This window comes from Ananas comosus, linkage group 5 (assembly GCF_001540865.1).
Source record: "Ananas comosus cultivar F153 linkage group 5, ASM154086v1, whole genome shotgun sequence".
Lineage (NCBI taxonomy): Eukaryota > Viridiplantae > Streptophyta > Magnoliopsida > Poales > Bromeliaceae > Ananas > Ananas comosus.
The window spans coordinates 1980410-2005037 of NC_033625.1; the positions used below are offsets into that span (position 1 = coordinate 1980410).

Consider the following 24628-nt stretch of genomic DNA (forward strand, 5'->3'; position numbering starts at 1 on the left):
GAGAGAGAGAGAGAGAGAGAGAGAGATGGCCCAATATAATATGGCATAAGCTAGAAAGAGAGAGAGAGAGAGTCCCTCAACTATAAGTTATCTTGAAATAGGCCTTACAACTCTTTTTTTTTGGGTCAATTAAGATCACCGCAAATTTAGTAAATTACAGATATATTTCTGTAAAGTTTAATTTTTATAAATTATTTATACAAAAGTTTTAATATTTTTAGATATATCCCTGCCGTTAGAATCCGTTAGAAAAGTTTAGTTAACCATCGATTAAATACTTTATCCGGATTAATTTTTGACATTTTTATCCCTCTTATATTATATTGCTATAATTTTTAGAGGGACATATCTGTAATGGCAAAATTGAAAATATAAATAGTTTTCTAACGGTAACAAACCAAACCAGAGGGATATATCTGGAAATATTAGAATTTTTTAAGGAATAACTTATGAAAGTTGAACTTTACAGTAATATATTTGCAATTCACTATATTTGCATGAACCTGTATGCAATTAACTTTTTTTTTATTAATATATTTGTTGTGTTCTTTTAAGCTATTTAAGTCAATTGAGCTGAAAATTTTGTGACAATGAGTAACCTGCAATTCCGCCAAATTTTATGGCTATAATTATCCTTCGGTTCAAGTAAGTATGAACTTCGCTAATGATTAATGACCAATTAATAGCTAATGGAGCTACCATTATACGTAAAAATTTTAATTAAATTAACTAAACTGCAACAAAAGTTGACAGAATGTTAGCATATAAAAAAAAAATTAAATGAGGGGGTCTCCATGTATCCATTTTCTGTAACACCTTTAAAATATAAAATTATTTTATATAAAATATAATGTGACTAAATTTTTTGACTCGATTATATTTGGGCGGTGGTTGGCCTCCAAAAATTAAAAAAGTTAAGCATATATACTAAGATTAGAGTAATCCTAAAATGAATGATCTCTTAAAAAGCGGAGCTTCTAATTTTTATCTTTTCTTTTCATCCATATATATATATATATGTTAGAACTACTATACTTTTATGAGTATAAATTTTTTTATACTTATAAATTTTCAACCGTTGGATAAAGAGATGTGCAGTTAGAATGATAGTGGTCTCCGATTAGAATGGTAATGATTCTCTAGGATTAAGTGGGTAGTTAATTAAATAGTATGATCTAACGAGTAAAGATGGTCCAAGGAATAGATCTAACGGTCGAAATCTTATATTAGCCGAACTCTCTGAATTGACTAGCAAAGTATATATATATATTTAGTATCTAATGAGTAAGAAATGTAACGGGCATAGACTATGGAGAGGGGAATTTAATGGGAGATGGTTGAAAGGCGTGAAGGCCTAAATTTGGTCTTCGTCCAACACAGAAGAAAAAACAGTGAGATCGAGTGGTGGGAGAGCATGGCATTGAAAGCTGCTCCAACAACCCACCAGCACAATATTTTAAATTTGTAGAGAGAGAGAGAGAGAGAGAGAGAGAGAGAGATAAAGAGAGAGAGATATAAAGAGAGAGAAACAGAGAGAGAGAGATATATATTTAAAGCTTCATGCACACACAGTTAATGAGATCGATCACAACAGACATAGAAGCAAGGATAATGAATGAAATATTTATATATATCCATGTCACACTTAATTGAGTAGATGTGTGTTTTAGAGTGTAACGCATGCATGTATGGATAATCTTTGTAACATCCAACGTTGTGGTTTGGTGTTGTTGTTGTCCTGCTGCTTGTTGCTTCACCTCTGATTGGTTGCTCTGCGAGTCCTGAAGTGATTAATATTATAATTATGTTCTTTTGTTTATGCGTGTGGTAGCTCTAATAACTCTACTAATTAATAACTCTCTTATAGCACTTTCTTTTAAAATTATACTGAATTGGATTAATCGCTACCTATTTGGACAGGGATCTAATTACTGTATATTTTTTTTGTATATCTTTCATGAATCACATAAAAAATCACCCTATATTGTTGTTGGGCATTAAAGTGTAGTAGGAGAAATCAAGTTGCAATATATATCGAGATACATACGTATCTTTTATTGCCACCTCAATTTTTACCTACTTAATTTTCAAAGTACATGTTATAATTTTGTCCATTACCCAAATTTACCATTGGGATTATCTCCAGGAATATGGGCAAATTGGTCCGCGCCATTTGAATAGATCGTAGCCGTTCTATATATTCTTGGCTTATCAACTGATGGCAAGAGATGAATTAATCTAAGAACAAATAATCACTTTCAAAACATAATAAAACATACCGACTGTCCTTAGTACAAGTGACAAAGGGCTTGATGATTGGTACTTAAGGTCTCAAGTTCGAATCCTAGTTAATACACATTTTCAACTAAGTTTGTTTTTTAAAGAAATAAATAAAGTAAGTAGCATGCTACTTTTCTCTCTCAAAAAAAAAAAAAACATAATGAAACATATATAATTTGGTGTTTTTGTTATTAAGGGTGGATTAATTAGTAGTGAAAATTCTCTATGGAGGTATAGGAGAACTTTTTTGTAGTAATTTTGGCGTGGCTTCTTTGCTAAACATTTTGTATATATATCTTTTGTAAATAATTTTCTTTGATGAAGTTTTTTTTTTTTTTTTTTTGAGAGAGATAGGTAGCACGCTACCCGCTTTGTTTATTTCATTTAGAAATAAACTTGGCTGAAAATGTGAATCAACTAGGAATCGAACTTGGGATCTCGGGTACCAACCACCAAGTCCTTTGCCAATTTCTTCGATGAAGTTTTTGTTTTCCCCTGTGAGAGGTTTTCTCCCCCATTTTTATATAAAAATAATAATAATAAAAATAATTGGGCATCTTTCTTATAACCCACTATATATATGTAGCTTTGGGTGTGCTTTTATTGAACTCTGATAAAATTATAGTGTTGATCACATAATGTTTCTAAAAAGTAGGACACATATATATATGTATGTCATAATTTGGGGATATATAGGTAGTTAGTATTGGTAATTGGAAATTGGAAGATACATATATAAGATAACGTAATATTGTTTTAGTGTACGTACTACGTAGTAGATCCAATTTTGTGAGGAAATTTAGAAAATAAAATTAATTAATTCCTAGGACGCCACTTCCTAATTGAATTCATTGCAATTAATAGCCGAGAAATTAGATACACTATTACACGAAAGTGATGCAAAACTGTTTTTCATGATCGTAATCTGAATATTTGTATAGCTTAGGGTTGTTATAGTGTGAATGAGCCCAAAGTTTTTTTTGAGAGATATGAATGAGGCCAAAGTTGTTTCAACTTTATTTGATGTAGTAGCTTTTTTACTTTGTCCTTATGAGAAAGACCTATCTTTTTTTTCTTTTGTTTTTTGGAAAAAATGTAATCACCAAGAGATAATGTATGTAATGGTTACTAGTGAATGTCTATTAGATAATGTACTAGTTAGGAAATGGTTTCGTACACATATATAACATTTTAACTGGCGTGGATGAAAATGATTAAACACAGTACGTGCATGTTGCGCTGATAAGAGAGGTGAACCTTGTCAATTATTTGTGATAAATTGCATTGTTATTTTCCAAAATTCTGCAAAAATTGGACTTTGACTCTCATTTTTTAAATGTGAATTTAATATTTTCTCAACTCTCGCAAATACAAACACACACAATGTTCACACTCCATTCAAATTAATATGAAGATCTATAAGAAGAATCCTTTTTCGCATTTTTCAACAAGTGTTTGGTAGAGATTAACCGTGTCGCGTTGCGACGGTTTACCCTATAATCACGGGAAACCCTTGGAAATTAATCATACGAGGACAGTTAGCCTGTCATTTTCCATGTATACATTACCTTAGAAAACATGCTGACCTCTAATAGTTGAGTTTTTTTTTTTTTTTTTTTTTTTTTTTTTTTTTTTTTTTTTTTTTTTTTTTTTTTTAGAGAAAGGTAGCATGTTACCCGTTTCGTTTATTTTATTTAGAAATAAACTTAGCTGAAAATGTAAATCAACTAGAATTCGAACTTAGGTCTCGGATACCAACGACCAAACCCTTTTACTACTTGCGCTAGGAACGATCGGTATAATAGCTGAGTTTAAGTTGGGCAAACCCAGCACCTTACACTTATACTTATTGAAGAATCTCAACTTAAATTTTGAAAACTAATATTTATATTATAAGTGACATGTACTACTTATGGAATTGGTAATTAAGTTAATTTGTTATATATTATTGCATCTTTATCTTATAAAAGGAGGGAAATTTTTAGCCAATTTAAAATATAAGAGAGGTGCAATTTGATGAATTAGTTATATTTATGATTTTTTGAGTTCAAAAATCATAGATTAGACCTACAACAAAGCGGCCAAATAGATACATATCGTAAATTATGAAAACCTATTTCACAAACATCATGGAAGCTAAGCAGAGAAAGCAACGATCGAACATTATAAACAATGGCCAATATTCAATTCATATGATCTAGGTCTCCAAAATTTATTAAATGTTTTGATGTAGAATAGATCATATCCAACGGTTTAGATTTAATTTTATTATATTTTATTATATTTATATATTTGAGACCTCTTTTAGCAATTAATGGACTAAATATGTAGTTGAGAGATTAGCTTACGCACAGATGACATCATGCTTACCACATATTAGTAAATAAAAAAAAATTTCTCATATTACTTTTTCTCGTTTAGGAAATTAAAGAGCATTTAATTATTTCAGTAGTGGGGAGGTAGCACCATTTTTACTTGTCGTTGATAACAGTAAATGCAAACTTAGCCTTCACACTTTAATATTCGTGTTGACAATTTTGTCAATAAGTCCTCATAATCTCCTACGATCATAAAGCCAAGCGTGACCGGGACCCGACAATCCAATAAATACGGGGTTACTAAGTGTGGAAAATTTGGATCTCACTTTTTGCATGCTTGTTATATTATTTTTTTTCTATATTATTCTTCTTCGCTCTTTTTTTGACCGTTAAAATTTGTCACTTACCCTTCCTTTGTCTAAAATAGAGATTATTGTGTCGATCTAGTCTACCATAATAACCATAGTGGATGATTATAATAATAGACAGAAACAAGTCCAAACCATAATTACTTCATATACTAAATATTAAAATATAAAAATACTATTTCTTTTCCAGCTTAAACTATCTATATTCTATATTCTTATATGAATCCCCAATATGAAATGATGACGTGGCAAATTCTTATTTTTTTTAATTTATGTTTCATCTCCACTTCTAAATGCTCAACCATTCACCTCTCCACATTTAATTACATTCATTATATTCCATCAATTAGTGAGCTTAATTTGTAACTCCAATCCACTCCCCTCCACCATTAATCTCCCCACCCCCTCTTTTGCATGATATGTTATGAATCCCCAATATGAAATAATAACTTGGCAAGCTCTTATTTTTTTTAATTTACGTTTCATCTCCATTTCTAAATGCTAACCCTTCACCTCTCTACATTTAATTACATGCATCATATTCCACCAATTAGTGAGCTTAACTCCAATCCACTCCCCTCCACCATTAATCCCCCCACCTCCTCTTTTTTGCACAACATGTTATTTTCCATGCAAAAAAGAAGATTATCATCTAATCTCTTACCTCACACTCATCTCCTTCTCTCTATCTCATTGTGTTAACAAAGATTATGAGGATAATGAAGAAGAAGAGCATGCGAAGAATGTTGTTTCCTTCAAGAAGTATTGTCCTGTAAAGTCCAGCCGTGGCCCATATAAGTGCTCGCGCAAACCGGTCTGCGCCGAAGCCCTCGCTCGCCGTGAACCGTCGCCACCTCGGCTGCCTCCTCGCGCGGCTCGCGCACGCCCACACTGGGCCGAGGGGAGTGGCGTCCTAGCCTCCTCTTCGCGGGGACGTTGTGCGGGAGCTCGCNTAATAATAGACAGAAACAAGTCCAAACCATAATTACTTCATATACTAAATATTAAAATATAAAAATACTATTTCTTTTCCAGCTTAAACTATCTACACTCTTATATGAATCCCCAATATGAAATGATGACTTGACAAGCTCTCATTTTTTTTAATTTACGTTTCATCTCCATTTCTAAATGCTCAACCCTTTACCTCTCTACATTTAATTACATTCATCATATTCCATCAATTAGTGAGCTTAATTTGTAACTCCAATCCACTCCCCTCCACCATTAATCCCCCCACCCCCTCTTTTTTGCATAACATGTTATTTTCCATGCAAAAAAGAAGATTATCATCTAATCTCTCACCTCGCACTCATCTCCTTCTCTCTATCTCATTGTGTTAACAAAGATTATCAGGATAATGAAGAAGAAGAGCATACGAAGAACTTTGTCTCCTTCAAGAAGTATTGTCCTGTAAAGTCCAGCCGTAGCCCATATAAGTGCTCGCGCAGGCCGGTCTACGCTGGAGCCCTCGCTCGCCGTGAACTGTCGCCACTCGGCTGCCTCCTCGCGCGGCTCGCGCACGCCCACACTGGGCCGAGGGGAGTGGCGTCCTAGCCTCCTCTTCGCGGGGACGTTGTGCGGGAGCTCGCNCTCGGCTGCCTCCTCGCGCGGCTCGCGCACGCCCACACTGGGCCGAGGGGAGTGGCGTCCTAGCCTCCTCTTCGCGGGGACGTTGTGCGGGAGCTCGCTTCTCAAGAATCTCAGGGACTTCTTGGTAAATCAAATTGTTTAAGTATTAGGATTTCTGTGGTTGATGTGATGGCAAGACTGTATCGGTTTAGATATCGCAGTTTGGTGATGCAGATGAGGTGTTTGTTCATAGGTTACAATGAAAATTCAGAAGTGACTCGGCGCGGAAAGCAACTACCAGCTGAAAATTAAGAAAATGTACAAGGTTTGGATGAGTAAGAGAAGTGCTCCAAAAAAGTATTAGTTTTTTTAAGATTGATGTTTTTTGTTTTATTTTCATCTTATGACCATTTTTTTGAGTAAACACTGTTGTGGGCAAAATTTCTTTCGTAGATTAAAAAGTATGATGTGGAGACTGGAGCCTGAGACCCCACCCAAAATTTTCTTAAGCCAGAAACGTTAAGTTATTATTTATGTATTTCATATGCTTCTAGCCATAATTTTATTTTTTAACAATTGAATTTAGTCATACAAATTGACTGTGCTTAATATGATATAACTTCCTATAAACTGTAAATATAAATTTTATTAAAATTTTAAAAATTTATTTTTATTATCTACCCGCTGTATCGCGCGGGTCTCTACACTAGTTAGAGAATGACTTTTGTATTATTTAACATGATGTGTATCAAAGTAAAGTCTCAAGCCCCGAAGAAAAGTATTAATATCAGCATATAAAAATATTAATTATTTTCTATCAGCTTAATTTTTTAAAGAATAACGACACTTTTCTTTATGTAAGAAGACTATAATTCTATTTCTTCGGAGGCTAATCGGCGTCAAAATGGTATGAAGAAAGATTGTGGCAATGTGGGGTAGTCTCATGCTCCATCAATCGACAGAAAAAAAAGAAAAAAAGAAGACTTAAGGCGTATGCACGTCAAAGTGAAAATCTTTGCACTATGATCTCCTTTTCTAGAAGGGCACATCTCTATCCATGCTTGAGGCCGTTCTTTTTCATTGTTTACGGATTAATCGTTGTTAAAGTAATGTAAAATAAATTTTATTCTTTAAAAAACTTAAGTTTTTAGAAAATGGTGTATTTAATATTTGTATTCAACAATAGTCAAGGAAAAGATTATATTTGATTTTTCTGTTGAGCTATTTCGTAGTGTTAAACTGCCACGTATCTATACAATAATATTAAAGAGTTAAATCCTAGCGACACGGTATTTTTTTCTTATTTCATGGTTGAGTGACACCTAAGCTCACTCCAATTTTTCTTCTCTCTCTTAGCCCCTTCTTCCTCTCTTAATTCGCTCCCTCACTTATTCACTATGGGTGTATAAATAGAACTGCTCTATTCCATTTATAAAGGGTAAAGACTCTATCGACTCTTTATTAATTTGAAATTAATACTTCAATTTAACTTTTTGATAACAATGTATGGAACCCCCTCAATTATGGACCATTGAAATTGGTTCCTCAATTTTAACTTTTTTTATTAATATCCTTTTGGCTTTTCTTATTTTTCTATTTTAGTTTTTTAACTTAGTTAGATTGAAAATTCTATCAAAGTTAATAACTCTACTAGTTATTAATTGTTAATTGGCAAATTTTCATTTACTAATTAAAAACGGATTGAAATTATTAAAAATTTGATGAAATTATCAATTAATTTGATAAAATCTCTAATTTTTTGACTAAAATCATTCCATTCAAAAATATTAGAAGTGGTTTGAATTTTAAAATTTAACAAAGTGGCAGTTGTTTTGGTATGATTTTTTGCCTCAAGTATTATTAAGTGTATAAGATATTTCAATTTAAGCAAGTGTAGTTATTATTAACGCTTAATAATTACTGATGTATGCTTAAGACAAATTTGTCTATCCGTCGTGAAGTGCGAGCGCTTAACTAGTGTAGAGCGAAAGGAATCCCAAAAAAGAGCATTTGCAAACATTTTTCCACTTTACTTTTGCAAATAAGGGTGGTGTGTGCTAGCCTTTTGAATCCTTGATTCTAGGGTCCACTGGAAAATTATTTTTCATTTCATAACTAACTACATGATATCTTTCTATTCTTTGATACCAACCACTTAATGACAACTAATTTTGCATGAATTTCTACAATTCATGCAAACCCATTCGAAAACAATCAGCACTGTTCACTATTGATGAAAATTCTTAAAATTTTAAAAATTTGGGTTTGCAAGTGATTTACATTATTGCATATTAATTATAGATTGTGAGCATAACTACTGCTTTATCTTCCAAAATAATTAATGCAACAAAACTGTGGTTGGAATATACAAATTGATGATCTACTTCACCAAATAGTCTTTTTTTTTTTTTTTTTTTTTTTGAGAGAGATAGGTAGCACGCTGCTACCTGCTTCGTTTATTTCATTTAGAAATAAACTTAGCTGAATATGTGAATCAACTAGGATTCGAACTTGCATCTCGGGTACCAACCACCAAGCCCTTTGCCACTTGCGCTAGGGACGGTCGGTTACTTCACCAAATAGTCAACATTCACATATTGATAAATGTTGATCTTTTAACAAATCTCTACTACTGGAACAATTTATAGGTTCAGATCACATGGGTGAACCTATAAGTGACCTTTTTGGTCCTCAATGGGCCATGAAAACTATTGTTGTGGTAATGGACCCGGTCTACAACTATTAAGCTTTGGGCCTATAGCCTCACCAAAGCTAGGCTTGAAGCCTAATCCGGCCCAATAGACTCGGTGTAGACCGGGCCAAGTGTTGGGCTTGGGCCTACTTTAGTGTTCGAGTAGAAATCATTGCATGGACTCAGTTCACTAGGCGATTCGTGGACCGTAGAGCTATTTATGCCCCGCGAGGAAAACTGTCAAATGGTTCATGATGACGTGGTGGACCATCTCCAGGCTCTTATAAGCTACAGTATTTCCGCTAGGGCAGGGTGAGATTCACCTGCAAGCAAATCTCTTCCGTTCATTATCATTAATGAACAGCAGAGATTGAGCACTGGACAATCAAACGGTGGATATCACGCGACCGCATGCGAAACCATCCGCACAATAGTTCGATCCCCAATATGCTTCGATTATACTGTTGCTCCCGCGACTGGGTTTTATCGATCCGCGACCGAGTTTGCGTCTTTGGGGTCTCTCCTGCTCAACCGAACGCCTCTCCTTCGTTGGTTTCTTCCTCCCCAAATCGAAACCCTCGTTCGAATTGCGCGAATCCCGAAGAATCCGCTCTTCTTCTCCTTCTTCTCCTTCTTCTCCCTCCATGATCGAGCACCATTGACGATAGGGCAAAGCTAAGCTATCGCCATCGTCGTCGTGTCGAACCCTAATCGCGAACTCATGGCGCAATCGGAGAAGCTTTACCCCGTGATCGAAGATTGCGATGTACGGGCGCCGGAGAAGGATCCATCCGATCCCTTGGATGCGGCGGATCCTAGAGCTTCTTCTATTCCCGATGACGAAGGGGACGAGGTGACGTATTACCTTTCTCTTGGCTCTAATTCCGATTCATTTGCCTAAATTTCTAGTTGATTTCGTGGAATTGGGGTTGTGAGTAGATTTCCTTGGGTAGCTTTTGATTCCCCTTGATATCTGTTGTTAAATAGAAGCGATGCTTATGTCAATTCTCAAAGCATAAAAACTGTGTTCTGTTGATTGTGCCCGTGCAAATTCTCAAAGCGTATAAATTTAGTGTTTTGATGTTTAAGAAAATTCACAGATTTGTGTAGTGATCGAGTTGACTTATAAGTTCGATGACCCTTTTATGTTTATGATTTCTATTGGGAGCATGTTATGATGCTACTCTGTTTATAGAATTCCCACAGATGCGGCAATTCTAACTGCTGAGCACTGGAAAAAATTTAGTGATTTGAAGTACATATTCAGTTCACATGTTGTTCCCGAAATTAGTGGTTTGTATGGGAGTGGATTGCAGAAACAATAGCTCTGTACCGAAATTAAGTGTCCTTTGCCCACTTTACTTTCTTTTCTCATTGCTAAGCCATTCTTTTCATTTCCTACTTAAGCATGATAGGCATGGATGTAGTTAAAATGAGAAAATCACGGTAGTTTCTATAACCTGAGTTTACTTAAGTTGTAGTTTTTTTGGGCAGTTGTTGATTTGCTTCTACTGCAGGTAAAACAGTTTTAATATCTCTGACTATGACCTTACTTTTCTAGGTTCCTAGAATAACAGAGGAGAAAACCAACAACATTCCTTTGATAAATGATACATCATGTGATTCAGAGACGGCCGAAGGCCAAGCTTCTAATTCGAAGTCAGATACAGCTCATGAGATTGTAAAGGGAAAGCCAGGGAAATACTTCTACTACGACTCCCCACTTTATGAAGAAACCGGCTTTTGGATACCTGTCTCTGTCCCACCAATGACTGAAAGGGATCATGAGGAGTGGCATAGGGGCTTTGGTTCTAATGGTGGATACTTTCCTGATGAGGAAATCAGATGGGACCAATTTTTCGCTGAAGACAAGGAAATGACAATGTGGGACGTGGTTTCTGAAATAATTCTTACGGCAAGAGGCAAAGTAAGGGCTCTCACTTCTGGTGATTTCGCAAATTGTGGGATATCGTGGGTTTCCACCCAACTTCTTTCAGAAGCTTGGAAGGAAATGGCCCAGACACTGTCAGAAGCCAATTTCGGTAATGCAAAGGAGATCCTCGACACAGAGCCAACAAAGTGGTTGCCCGACAGTGTGTCAACTTCTTGCATGCTTTGTAATGTCCGCTTTCATCCCATAATGTGCTCTAGGCATCATTGCCGGTTTTGTGGTGGGCTATTTTGCAGCGAGTGTTCAAAAGGCCGGAGCTTGCTGCCTCCAAAATTTAGAACTAACGAGCCTCAGCGGGTGTGTGATGTATGCTGTGTGCGACTAGAGGGGGTGCAGGCTTATCTTATGGATCAGGTTAGTCGTGCATCGCAACTGCCCACTCATGATCTGACTGACCTCAGCACCTTAAGATCATGGATGAACTTCCCTTGGGGACGGACGATGGAGTACGAGATATACAAAGCAGCAAACACAATTCGTGGTTATTGTAAGGTAAACCTTATATTCTTATGTAATGTCTTAGTTGATTGAATCATGGACCGACCTTATTCTGCAGAACATCTTTTTACCACACTACTTGTTAGTTACCCTCAAAATATGAAGTATTTGCGAGAAAATGTTCTTACTTTGGCTTCTCAATTTCATAACAGTTTATTTACTTGTGTCTTCTCATGACCAAAAAATGCTAGATTTAGACGTCTCTAGTTCTTTGGGTCGATGCATTTCTATGCAATCTATAACTTAGAGGTAAAAATGGTAATGAAGGTGGTGTCCTGGAATGAGTTTATTGTGCTACTAATTTCTGTTGCGTTGGACGATTGCCTATTCCTTGGTAAGGATTTGGAATCTTGCTGAGGATTGCTACCGTAGAGATAGTCTTCGTGCCTCTTGAATTTTCAATTATATTCGTCATTCATAATGGTTATTTGTAAAATTTCTTTACTGTCAATGAAAAGATTGGATGACTATGATGAGGTTTTTGCCTGCTATAATTTCTACGGACAGTAGAGTGATCTTAAAAGAATTAAAATTGAGTTTGTTATATTTAATGGAACACATGCTTAACATTATTCAGGTGGGCTTGTTGAAACCGGAGAAATCCATCCCTGATTCCATTCTCAAACAAGCGAAAGGCCTTGCAATACTTACTGTTGTGAAGGTTGGGATGATGGTAACATACAAAATCGGGACTGGGCTGGTTGTTGCTCGTAGGGAGGACGGTTCCTGGTCTGCACCCTCTGCCATTTCTACTTTTGGCCTTGGATGGGGAGCTCAGGTTAACTACATTCACCGAATTGTATTTTCATGAATATAGGGTAGTAATATATGACATATTTGTGCTAATTGTTTTACTAGGCTGGAGGGGAGTTGACCGACTTCATAATTGTGCTGAGGAACAAAGATGCCATCAAAACCTTCAGTGGAGATGCACATTTGTCGTTTGGGGCTGGTGTTAGTGCTGCTGCTGGTATTGTTGGACGAACAGCTGAGGCTGATCTCCGTGCAGGTGACGGTGGTTATGCCGCATGCTACACTTACAGTTGCAGCAAAGGTGTGCTTTGATTTACTACTCCTATAACGTATGCGATCAGATGTTCATCATAGAGACTTTTGGGGAAAATCATAATTTGTTCGTTTCTCTTATGCTGATATCTGGCCGGGCTGCAACTTCCATTAAAATTATTTCAATCGAAATCACATAAGAGATATATATGGTCAACTAAAAATTTTAACTGTAGTATTTAATAAGGGAAGTATTTGGCTACCAGATGAGTTACTTCAGAATCAGGGGATGCGGGCGCGTGTGATTTTGCTACCTTTTCTTTTTAGGTTAAACATATCCTAAACAAAGAGAATATTCAGTTATTCAATAGCGTTTTATGTTTGGCTTGGGTAGGAAGTGGTGTGCTGGAAAAAGAAGATACAAAAGAAAAGATTATAGAATTTGTATTCCTGCTTCTCATTTATTTTCCTCTCTCTCTCTCTCTCTCTCTCTCTCTCTCTCTCTCTCATCTAGCTGCTTTTGATTGCAGGTGCATTTGTAGGTTGTGCTCTTAATGGAAGCGTAGTTACAACCCGGTCTTCAGAAAATTCCCGCTTCTATGGTGCTCCAATGAAGGCATTGGACATTCTTCTCGGCTCTACACCGAAGCCTCCTGCAGCCACTATTCTCTATCGCGCCCTATCAGACCTGTTCGAAAAGCTGGAGAAGTAATCATCCTTGATTTAGAATTCGTCGCCGTGCGTGTGTCATAGTCTTCGAACCGGCATGATTTGTTTCGGATCGAGCTGTTTATCTTTGGCTTGATTACCGCTTATAATTAAGCAATTGTACGGCTCTAAAGACTGCTATTAAAAGGTCATTCATTGGTGCATATACAGGTTTATGAACATGATTCTTCTGGATCTAGTGTACATAAAATAATGATAAAACTCTCTGTAAATAATAGGGCAAATATGTTCTATTCAGTTATTCTTAATTTAGTGGTGCATTTATTATCACTTCGGAGTTCTCTGAGCCTGTGTATAATTCTTGTGAGATGCACTCTTTTACTAATTGATGATGATGATGATGATGATAATGATGATGAGTAAGATAATTTGTCACATATATTAGTAATACATATTTCGTGGCACTTACACGGGATACAGGAAACACTACTCTCACATATGAAAGTATAAATATCAATTGTACATAAGTATAAATAAAAGTTACGTGACCATAACATTCCCATACCCAACTTTGACCTTGCGAGACATTAATTCGTCCTGATTAGGTGGGGGCTCGTGGATTTCGTGTTGGACCGGATCTTGGACTCTGCTCATGTTCTATTAAAAGACTATTTCTAAGAATAACAAAATGCACACACATTGTGCGGAAAAAGAGTTTGGCAAGTTGAGCGCAGAAAACTTATCTCTTCTCTTCATCTCCACGCAGCTCACGTTACTTCCCTGGGAATTTAGGGCCCGTTTGGTTCGAGTTATGTAATATTACAAAGTATCTCGACATATCCAGGTATGTTGGATTTCGGCGTGAGATTACTACTAATGCTGTATTAGAGCGTTTGGTTTAATACAGTAATGTAATACTAGATTACAGTGTTTATAGCATTAATATATTTGGTTCAGTTTATAAGATTTAGTAATCATAACATAAAAGTATAGTTTTTTCCAAAATTGTCCATTTGTAGTCATTTGAATATTGTTTTTTGCGGAAATGACGAATGGAGGGAAGGAGATCGTGATAATTACTTGGGAGGACGACGCAATAGAAGATGATAGGTGTTCGTGCGAGAGAGAGAGAGAGAGAGAGACGTCGAGAGAGAGCGAGAGAAAGCGGCGTGCGAGAGAGAGGGCCGGGACGAAGGCGAGAGAGAGATGAAAATAATACTGTTAATTAGATTTGGAATTTTTGGAGGGTAAAATTGTCATTTTACATAATATGTAGTATTAACGGGTTTCAGTAATGCAAGATACACGACCCCCCTCCCGTTAATATTTTTGATGTAATCCTGCTCGATTTGTAATGCTATATTAACGACTAGATTACATAGTGGATTAACCAAACACAGTTATCCTGGCAGGATTGCCTGTAATCCTGTCAGGATAACTCGAACCAAACGCACCCTTAAGGCTAAAGGATATAACAAAATAATAATATATAATATTATATTCTTTTTTCCTATTAAAAAAAAATAAAGCATGCAGGGAAAGTGTACAAGAAATTCCGCAGCACCTTTGATCTGGATGATTCATTCATTCCTAGCACCAAAAGACAGAGAGATTGGCTTTACTTCGCTCTCTCAGCTGGTGTGAACTAAGCTTTGCTCATGAAGAGAAATTATTGGCTGGACCGTGTCCGTCACCTCCGCTCGTGGACCGCCAATGTCATCTATCATATATCCTTCTCTTTAGATGAAAGGCAGATGGTTGGGCGGTCCACAGCTGACGTGGTGATCTGTGACCATGCTGGAATTTCTTTCTGCGGTGTGAAACAGTGAGAGAGGCTGAGAGGGTGAGCAAAAATTCAAGAGCCGTGTGGAAGGAAGGGATATTTTGTGTTGACGTTCAGGGCACACATTATGCTGTTGACAAAAGAGAAGCATGTTTCACCTTCTTTAATGCTGCGGTGAACTTCTCAGTTCAGAATTCAGATCCTATCACTCTTTGGTTCTGACACTAATAATAACAGTACTGTTTCTATATTTATTATTTTTCGGTATTATTCATATTTTTATTCAACGGTTCAGATTTAATTTTTTAAAAATTTAATATGTAATAACATGTCATTTTGAGAAAGGTACGAGTTACTAGATACCCCAAAAAAAAGTATTTGGTTCTTTTATCAAACTCTATTCTCTCTTTGTTTCATTTTTCTCTCTCGGTCTTTCCTCTTCATCCATAATAAAGATGTAAAGGGGTAGGATTCGGGGCGAATTTCAAAAACCCGAACCCGAATCCAAATCCAACGAATTTTAAAAAATCATATCCATACCCGTACCTAACTAAAAATGCGAAACCCGAATCCTAGCCCGAACCTAAAATATTTATTTCTCTTTACAATATTTTAAAATATATTAAATTAAATCTAAAGTTTAAAAATACATATTCAAATATAACATCAAATATTTATATATATATTATATATAACGTAAAATAAATTCGGATTCCGGTTGGTTTCAAATTCTGATCAGATACAATCAAAATACATATCCAAATTCAAATCCGTCTGGTTTTCGTTTCTGACATTCATATTCAAAACTATATCCGTTTAGTACAGATAAATCGACTGCGTTTGCTTTTGAATTTGAATTTAGATTCAAATAAAATTATAGATGTCCGTACCCATTGACATTCGTAATCCACAGATATTTTATCATTTCATATCCGTAATCTACAGATATTTTATTAAAAAATATTACAACATTGAATTTAAATTTTTTTTACCTATATTTAAATTTTTAAAAAAATTTGTGGTAAAAAATTAATATATAAATTAGAAAAATTTAGAAGTTTCTTAAACAAATTAAATATATTGAATTCGTTATTATCAACATTAAATTTGTTAAAATAGTAACACAAAATTTCTCTTATTTAAATTTAAATATTAAATATTTAAATTCAACATATTTAGAAATATTACTATTTTTACGATTCCTAAAATTTAAATTAATGCCTAAATTAGAAGAATTCTAAAATTTCTAAAATTAATGCCTAAAATTTGGGATATCAATTAAATTTTAAACTAATGGTTAAATTCGTGCAAAATTAATGCTAAATTTGGGATATTAATCAAAACTTTCTTAAAACTTTGCCTAGTATAATTACAAAAATACCCTCATATGAAATAACCTTTTAACCTGCTACATAATTATATAACATTTTTAACCTTCATTAATCAACGGTTAAGATTTTTTTTTATATAAAATAAAGTACCAAATCATTTCTCTAATAATAAAACACAACTAGTGGTCCAAATTTTGTAGAAGTCTACAAGTTAAACCCGCCTATTTGATAAAGTTGTAAGNGAGAGAGAGAGAGACGTCGAGAGAGAGCGAGAGAAAGCGGCGTGCGAGAGAGAGGGCCGGGACGAAGGCGAGAGAGAGATGAAAATAATACTGTTAATTAGATTTGGAATTTTTGGAGGGTAAAATTGTCATTTTACATAATATGTAGTATTAACGGGTTTCAGTAATGCAAGATACACGACCCCCCTCCCGTTAATATTTTTGATGTAATCCTGCTCGATTTGTAATGCTATATTAACGACTAGATTACATAGTGGATTAACCAAACACAGTTATCCTGGCAGGATTGCCTGTAATCCTGTCAGGATAACTCGAACCAAACGCACCCTTAAGGCTAAAGGATATAACAAAATAATAATATATAATATTATATTCTTTTTTCCTATTAAAAAAAAATAAAGCATGCAGGGAAAGTGTACAAGAAATTCCGCAGCACCTTTGATCTGGATGATTCATTCATTCCTAGCACCAAAAGAAACAGAGATTGGCTTTACTTCGCTCTCTCAGCTGGTGTGGACTAAGCTTTGCTCATGAAGAGAAATTATTGGCTGGACCGTGTCCGTCACCTCCGCTCGTGGACCGCCAATGTCATCTATCATATATCCTTCTCTTTAGATGAAAGGCAGATGGTTGGGCGGTCCACAGCTGACGTGGTGATCTGTGACCATGCAGGAATTTCTTGCTGCCGTGTGAAACAGTGAGAGAGGTTGAGAGGGTGAGCAAAAATTCAAGAGCCGTGTGCAAGGAAGGGATATTTTGTGTTGACGTTCAGGGCACACATTATGCTGTTGACAAAAGAGAAGCATGTTTCACCTTCTTTAATGCTGCGGTGAACTTCTCAGTTCACATCCTATCACTCTTTGGTTCTGACACTAATAATAACAGTACTGTTTCTGTATTTATCATTTTTCTGTATTATTCATATTTTTATTCAACAGTTGAGATTTACTTTTTTTTTTTTTTAATTATGACCTGTAATAACATGTCATTTTGAGAAAGATACGAGTTACTAGATACCCCAAAAAAAAGTATTTGGTTCTTTTATCAAACTCTATTCTCTCTTTGTTTCATTTTTCTCTCTCGGTGTTTCCTCTTCATCCACAATAAAGATGTAAAAGGGTAGGATTCGGGGCGGATTTCAAAAACCCGAACCCGAATCCAAATCTAACGAATTTTAAAAAGTCATATCCATACCCGTACCTAACTAAAAATGCGAAACCCGAATCCTAGCCCGAACCTAAAATATTTATTTTCTCTTTACAATATTTTAAAATATATTAAATTAAATCTAAAATTTTAAAATACATATTCAAATATCAAAATCCATATCCGAATTCAAATCCATTAGGTTTTCATTTCTGACATTCATGTCCAAAACTATATCTGTTTAGTATAAATAAATCGATTGCGTTTGCTTTTGAATTTGGATTCAAATTCAGATAAAATTATAGGTGTCTGTACCCATTGACATCCGTAATCCATATATATTTTATCATTTCATATTCATAATCTACAGATATTTTATTAAAAAATATTACAACATTGAATTTAAATTTTTTTTTACTTATATTTATTTTTTTTTTTAATTTCTGATAAAAAATTAATATCTAAACTAGAGAAATTTAAAAGTTTCTTACACAAATTAAATATGTTGAATTTGTTATTATCAACATTAAATTTGTTAAAATAGTAACACAAAATTTTCTTATTTAAATATTTACATTTAAATATTAAATATTTAAATTCAACATATTTAGAAATATTACTATTTTTACGATTCCTAAAATTTAAATTAATGCCTAAATTAGAAGAATTCTAAAATTTCTAAAATTAATGCCTAAAATTTGGGATATCAATTAAATTTTAAATTAATGGTTAAATTAGTGCAAAATTAATGCTAAATTTGGGATATTAATCAAAACTTTCTTAAAACTTTGCCCAGTAATAATTACAAAAATACCCTAACATGAAATAACCTTTTAACCTGCTACATAATTATATAACATTTTTAACCTTCATTAATCAACGGTTAAGATTTTTTTTTATATAAAATAAAGTACCAAATCATTTCTCTAATAATAAAACACAACTAGTGGTCCAAATTTTGTAGAAGTCTACAAGTTAAACCCGCCTATTTGATAAAGTTGTAAGATATAGTATTGTACGACAAAATATTATTTGTAAGAGTTATTAGGAAAGGCACCTTCCTTCAGTATAGAGTTTTCATTTTTGAATCTCAAAATTCGCTTTCTGCTTTTCGCTGCTGCAAAAGTTTGAAACATTTTTAATTACCAAGTGCTCTGTTATAAATAACTATAGCTAAAAGCAAAAACAAAAAGCAAGTGAAAAAATGTCTGTCTTTTTCAATGCAAAAGTAGTTTTCCCACTTAAAAAATATTTCCCCCCAGCTAATTCAAGCCAATCAGAAAAACAACAAATTAACATTTACTACAAATTACTGACCGTCTCTAGCGCAAGTGGCAAAAGACTTAGTGATTGGTATCTGAGGTCCCAAGTTCGAATCCTAGTTGATTCACATTTCTAGCTAAGTTTATTTCTAAATAAAATAAACGAAACCGGTAGCATGCTACCTATCTCTCTCTCAGAAAAAATAAAAATAAAAAAATAAAAAAAAAACATTTACTACAAATTTGGCTTTGTGCAGCACAATCCAGCATGAGATCCAATGTCCACAGCTTGCAAAATCCTAGTATATATTGCTTCTTATTTTATGAAAAAAAAATACCCTCACAAGCCTATGATCACATTTCATCATAAATAGAAACGCATTGCAGTAGCACCCCTCCAGATACTTTGTGAGCCCAATTATTGCACAACATATATAGACTTAACTAATGATTTGTATCTTCTTCTTATTGCTGATTATATAACTAAGAGCATTTGCTAAAAGCCCAAAAACACTACAGTAACCAATAAAAGAAAAAGGAATAGAATCAATGTACAACCCTGCACCTCTTTTCGTTTACTCTGCATCATCTTGACAATGTTTACATTTTGTCACGAACCTCACAATAAAGAATAAAACAAGAAATCAAAAGGGAGAGAGAAATTCCAAGCTTAGAAGACCAAAATTTGAGGGGAAAAAAGATCTAAGAATAAATACACATAATCAGTATCTACCAATTCTAGTGAACACCTACAACATGCTGGTCTATTCCAACAACAAACAATTCACGGCCGCGACGAAGACGACTGAAGTGTTTTAGTAGTCGGCACGCCGTGGCCTTTGTCGCTCGGGCCGGACGGGGGGATATGCCTGTTCGCGAGTGCGACATGCAATGGACTGAGCTTCACATGATCTACGAGTTGCGAACTCTTTTGCACCGTAATAACCGTTACCGACGGCGGGTCGGGCCGAGCCGAGGCAATTGAAATGGCTAAGAGAAAGAAGAGAACTAAGTAGAGCTTCGAGGAGAAGCATCTGGGAGAGAGAAAGAAGGTGATCATGTTGATGGTTATGCTCAAAGAAGTGGTGTGGGGGGGGGTGTAATGAGGGGAAATTAAATAATGGGGCAATTTATAAAAGTCGTTAGGCCAAAGTTTACTTCACGAGATCAATGAGAATACTTAAGTTTCCGGTCCTAGCACGTTATAAAATAGGTTAAGTAGCTAACACTTTCATGGTTCTAACTCGGGTCCCACCCGGGTCTATTCCTTGGCTTCTTTTTTTTTTTGTATTGTTGACATTTTGCACCTACACTTGGTGCAATGTCCAAATTGAACAAAGTTGTTGGGGTCTATTTCATTGGCTAAAAAATTACATTATTCACATATATTCCTACTTCTTCCAAAATAATAATAATAATAATAATAATAATAATAATAATAATAATAATCTAAGTGTTCAGAACAAGATGCACAAAAATTGCTTTTCTTGTTCTCTCCTAAATAGAAAGGTTGTTAAAGAGCATAATCAATCCAAAAACTTAAACTAATAAATTAAGATGTCCTTATGAAATGCATATATAAGTCAGTATTCTAGTTTCTAGTGATTATAAAACTATTATTTTTAATGAAGGTAGTTTATTACTAAAGTGACCGGTGTGATTTGATGTTTTCGGTTGTATTAAGTATATTCACAACAAAAAAAAAAAGAAATATAAAATTAACATAAAAATTTGGTGCTCAAAACCAGTTGATCTTTTCCTCTCAAAATAGATACCTGAATCAAATTTTTACTTTTACCTTAAGTAAAAGATATGGTGATATACTGTTAGAAAATTTGTTATAGCCTTTTTTTGAATTTAAGGATGAGGAGAAAGATTACAATAAGGTAAAAGATATGGTGATATTTTGTTAGAAAATTTGTTATAGTCATTCTTTGAATTTAAGGATGAGGAGAAAAATTACAAACAAGCATTATCTAACTTAGAAATAAAGTATTTAGAGTTTTTCGTTTTCAAGTAAAGAATCTAAAGCCAACTAATAAGTCTAAAGGGTGCTTAAATTTATGGTACTATTGAGTCTCCTTCCCCTTTCGCCCTCACTAAAAAGATTTTTTTTTTTTTAAAGAAAGAAAAAGTAAAGAGATAAAAGAAAAAGAATATAAGGACATGTATGGACCTCGCTTTGTAGAGCATGATGTAAACAATAAACACACACAACCCCCCCTTCTCTCTCTCTCTCTCTCTCTCTAAATGCCTCTCTTTTTCTTTTTTTTTTCCTATGTACTTCCTCCACTTGTAGTTTTTAAAATTTAAAAATTTTATTGAATAAAATTAGAAATTTCTTAAATTTATCAATAGTACGTTTTGTTCTTCTTAATAAGTTTTAATCACTACTTACTAAATAAAAATATAACAATTAATGGGTAATAGCTTATGTAGCCGTTCGATTTAATTTTACGAATTTTTAATTTAACAAATTAAGAAAACTCAATAAGAAAAAAAAGAAATTAAAAGTCAAGCCTGGGACCAATAAAATAATAAATAATTCCCAATAGATAGGGATCTCCTTACAGGTAAGAATTTATTAGCTAACTAGTTTTTGACCCGTAGATCAACGGATAATATAATAATATAAAATAACAAAAGTTATTATGTGATGATAAAAAATATTTCTAATTAATATTATATTTTTTTAACACAATAAAGAAATATACTATCAATCTTAATAATATAATAACATATTAAAGTACAAAAAATAGAGAAAAAAAATATATAGACCAAAATAAATACTTAAGTAAAAAGTAAAATTCAACCCTACTTTTTATCTATGAATTGGTATGCAAAACAATTCACATTTGCATATTGATGTGCAAAATAAAATGATAACTAAAATTGATATGAAAAATTACAAATAATATTAATATTTAAGAACTAATTCTAGGCTATTCATCACTCTGGATGATGAAATTCAGGCATAGTATACAGACAAATCACTTTGACTTGACTTCCATTTGTCTCCAGAAGATGTGTCACGTATAGAATCATACCGAAGTGCATATCCTGAGAACAATAAGACATCCAAGAAAAAAAATTAATATTTGCTTCGTATTTAAAATAAAATAAAAATAATATGTTCTATTTTAAAGATCGACATCTAAGAACTAAGAAAATTCCAGGAGATAGTAGGGAAAAAAATTACGAAGTAAAAATTACAGAATGAGTGATAGTATGGAAGTGACATGCAATATCTATATATATATAATATATATATAAAAGCGGTGAGTTTGAATTTTTTCCTCTTTCAAAAATGCCTCTATCCTTTTTTACTAATATTTTTAATCAATAATTTTCAAACAATCATTTCAAATAATTAACTAAGTAATAAATTTATTCTCAAATAAAATATTAATTTTTTGTCATTAGATCTTATCTAATGATTGAAATAAAAGCATCTGTTACTTTTTGTACAATAAATACTTTAGTATTTATATCATATTTTCTATCTAGGCGTTTTTCAATATTTTTCTTCTCACGCGTAATATCCGCACCCGCCAATTCTTTCGCAACGTAATATTTTGTGAATTTATCAAATTATCTCATTAATCCACCTACCATACATCCACACCTGCAACTGTAATATCGTGAATTTCTCAAATATCTCTATAATCACATACCATAACACATCCACCACCTACATAATATCAGTTAACCTTTCTCATACGTAATATGACCTATCATAATTTTGAATTAAACATATCATCGTATTTGAATTTAAATATTAAAATGATTCAAAATTAAATTTTAAATCAAATATGAATTTTATTGCGAAAATATCTTTATCTTTTTAACTAATTTTTTCATGTCCAAAAATTTTGAACCATTCATCTCAAATAATCCATTAAATTTTGACGCATTTGAATTTAAATCTTAAAATATATCGAAATTAAATTTTGAATTTTGAATTAGTATTTACGGTTTAAGATTTAGATAATTGTTTAATTGGTATAATTTGACGTAATTTGAACTTATTTGAATTAATTTTATTTAATTTGGTTTAAATATAATAATTAACTAAGTAATAATTTATTCTAAAATAAAGATATTAATTTTTTGCCATTAGATCTTATCTAATGATTAAAAATAAAAGTATCTGTCACTTTTTGTGACAATAATACCTTCGCATTTATATCATATTTTCTATCTACGCGTTTCTCAAATATTTTCCTTCTCACACGTAATATCCGCACCCGCCAATTCTTTCGCAACGTAATATCCGTGAATTTTTCAAATATCTCATTAATCCACCTACCATACACATTCACCGCCTATATAATATCTAGTTAACCTTTCTCATACGTAATATGACCTATCATAATTTTGAATTAAACATATCATCGTATTTGAATTTAAATATTAAAAGGCTAAATTACAGAAAACTCCCCTGTCAAAACTCGATTTTTCACTTTCCCCCCTGTCATTTAAAAACCTACACTTTAACCCCTTGTAAAATAAAAAATGTGCACTTTACCCCCTACCATTAGAGTTCCGTTATAACATTTTTTTATGCCAAAAATACCCCTCCGCTCCTATTCCCTGTTGCTTCGATGGCTTCCGGGACGGCGCCCTCGCCGGCCTCACCCTCATCCACGAGCTCAACCTCCTCTTCGACCGCCCCCTCGACGCCATCTTCCTCAACTCCAACCGCCTCAGCCGCCGCCGCCCCATCCCTGCCAACCTCGGCGACTCCCCAGCCTCCATCGTCTTCCGCGCCCACAACAAACTCGGCGGCTGCATCCCGCCCTCCATCGGCCGCATGGCCGACACTCTCAACGAGATCGTCCTTCTCGACGACGGCCTCGCCACCTGCGTCCCGCCCGAGGTCGGCCTCCTCCGCCGCGGATGAGGAGGATGAGGGAGAAGACGAAAATGGCGAAGGGCAAAATGGTTATTTTGTCACATCGTACCCCCCTGTGAACATTTTGTATTTTACAATGGGGCAAAGTGTAGGTTTTTAAATGACATGGGGGAAAGTGAAAAAGCGGGTTTTAACAGGGGGGTTTTTCATAATTTAGCCATATTAAAATGTTTCAAAATTTAATTTTAAATCAAATATGAATTTTATTGTGAAAATATCTTTATCTTTTTAACTAATTTTTTCATGTCCAAAAATTTTGAATCATTCATCTCAAATAATATATTAAATTTTAACGCATTTGAATTTAAATTTTAAAATATATCAAAATTAAATTTTGAATTTTGAATTAGTATTTACAGTTTAAGATTTAGATAATTGTTTAATTGGTATAATTTGACTTAATTTGAACTTATTTGAATTAATTTTATTTAATTTGGTTTAAATATAATAATTAACTAAGTAATAATTTATTCTAAAATAAAGATATTAATTTTTTGCCATTAGATCTTATCTAATGATTGAAAATAAAAGTATCTGTCACTTTTTGTGACAATAATACCCTCGCATTTATATCATATTTTCTATCTACGCGTTTC

The 24628-nt window shown here is 33.9% G+C and overlaps 1 protein-coding gene across 1 annotated transcript; it reads left to right on the forward strand.

Moving 5' to 3' along the window:
- Positions 9717–13683, forward strand: LOC109710772. Its single transcript, XM_020233523.1, has 5 exons — positions 9717–10083; positions 10792–11673; positions 12257–12457; positions 12538–12733; positions 13215–13683. Exons 1-5 carry the CDS (start codon positions 9952–9954, stop codon positions 13394–13396), a joined length of 1593 nt encoding a protein of 530 aa, XP_020089112.1. The 5' UTR covers positions 9717–9951; the 3' UTR covers positions 13397–13683.

Bases quoted from the DNA above. Each gene is read 5' to 3' on its own strand.
- LOC109710772 (XM_020233523.1), top strand. From the start codon at position 9,952: ATGGCGCAATCGGAGAAGCTTTACCCCGTGATCGAAGATTGCGATGTA. The intron at 10,084-10,791 runs GTGACGTATTAC...TTACTTTTCTAG, and splicing joins CCGATGACGAAGGGGACGAG to GTTCCTAGAATAACAGAGGA. The intron at 11,674-12,256 runs GTAAACCTTATA...AACATTATTCAG, and splicing joins CAATTCGTGGTTATTGTAAG to GTGGGCTTGTTGAAACCGGA.